The sequence below is a fragment of the Pinus tabuliformis genome, chromosome 6, assembly GCF_031772625.1.
Source record: "Pinus tabuliformis cultivar Carrire ecotype Pingquan chromosome 6, CPIR1, whole genome shotgun sequence".
In the NCBI taxonomy this organism is placed as follows: domain Eukaryota; kingdom Viridiplantae; phylum Streptophyta; class Pinopsida; order Pinales; family Pinaceae; genus Pinus; species Pinus tabuliformis.
This window is the reverse complement of record NC_142292.1, coordinates 155,368,490-155,369,498: the sequence shown is the minus strand read 5'-3', so window position 1 is coordinate 155,369,498 and position 1,009 is coordinate 155,368,490. Positions and strand designations below refer to the sequence as shown.

At 43.8% G+C, this 1,009-nt stretch overlaps 1 protein-coding gene across 1 annotated transcript; it reads left to right on the top strand.

Moving 5' to 3' along the window:
• The first annotated feature begins 217 nt into the window (after positions 1–217).
• LOC149257854 (uncharacterized) lies at positions 218–805 on the top strand. Its single transcript, XM_089389112.1, has one exon. It carries the CDS (start codon positions 218–220, stop codon positions 803–805), a length of 588 nt encoding a protein of 195 aa, XP_089245238.1.
• Positions 806–1,009: the final 204 nt, after the last annotated feature.

Here is a 1,009-nt window from a genome sequence, read left to right as displayed (position 1 = left end):
TTCCTGATATACTCGGTGGCAGTAGATCGGACTTGCCCGGTGGTGGCGCATTGGAGTTCTAGATCTGTTTAGTGGCAGCAGATCAGATTTGCCCGGTGGTGGCGCATTGGAGTTCCGGATCTGTTCGGTGGCAGCAGATCGGACTTGCCCGGTGGTGGCACATTGAAGGTACAATTTTTTTCAGCAAAATAGAGGTTCGGATCTGGTATAAGTCAATATGAATAACAGTTTAGAATCGTATCTCCACGAGTCTAGCAAACTCGATGGATCAAATTTCAACAACTGGAAATTCAAGATGCAGACTTTACTTGAAAGTGCAAATGCGTGGTCGATCGTGACAGGAAATGAGCTGAGATCGGGATCAGCCACACAAGAACAAGATTGGGATAAAAGGGAGACAAAAGAAAAGGTCATATTGAAGATGTCCGTCAAGGACAATGTTATCCCACATATTAGAGACTGTAAATCGGCCGCTGACATTTGGACGACCATTAAAAACCTATACCAGACGCAGAATTCAAACCGTGTCTTGTCACTCAAAGGCAAGCTGTTTGCATTGAAGATGGAGGAGAATGAATCCGCTGCTGGATTCATTGCAAGAGTCAAAGACCTGAAGGACAGATTGGGAGATATCGGAGAGAAAGTTTCCGATTCAGATCTGGTCATGATCACATTGAATGGAATGATTGATGATTACCAAACATTTATCACAGGGCTGTCAGTAAGGGAGAAAGCCCCTTCATTTGAAGAGCTAACAGGGATTCTGATACAAGAAGAAGAGCGACGACAAACATTGAAATCATAGAGAAATGACCTTGCTCTGATGGCAAAAAGGAGACAGTTTAAAGGGAAGCAACATCAGCAACCGCAGCAGCAGCAGCAGAGAGGAGCCAACACATTTCAGAAGAGACCGTTTAAAGGTATGTCTGCTAATAATTTTCCCATCAAGAAATGTTTTTACTGTGGGAAACCTGGACATGAGATTAGAGATTGTTATAAGAGGCAGGCA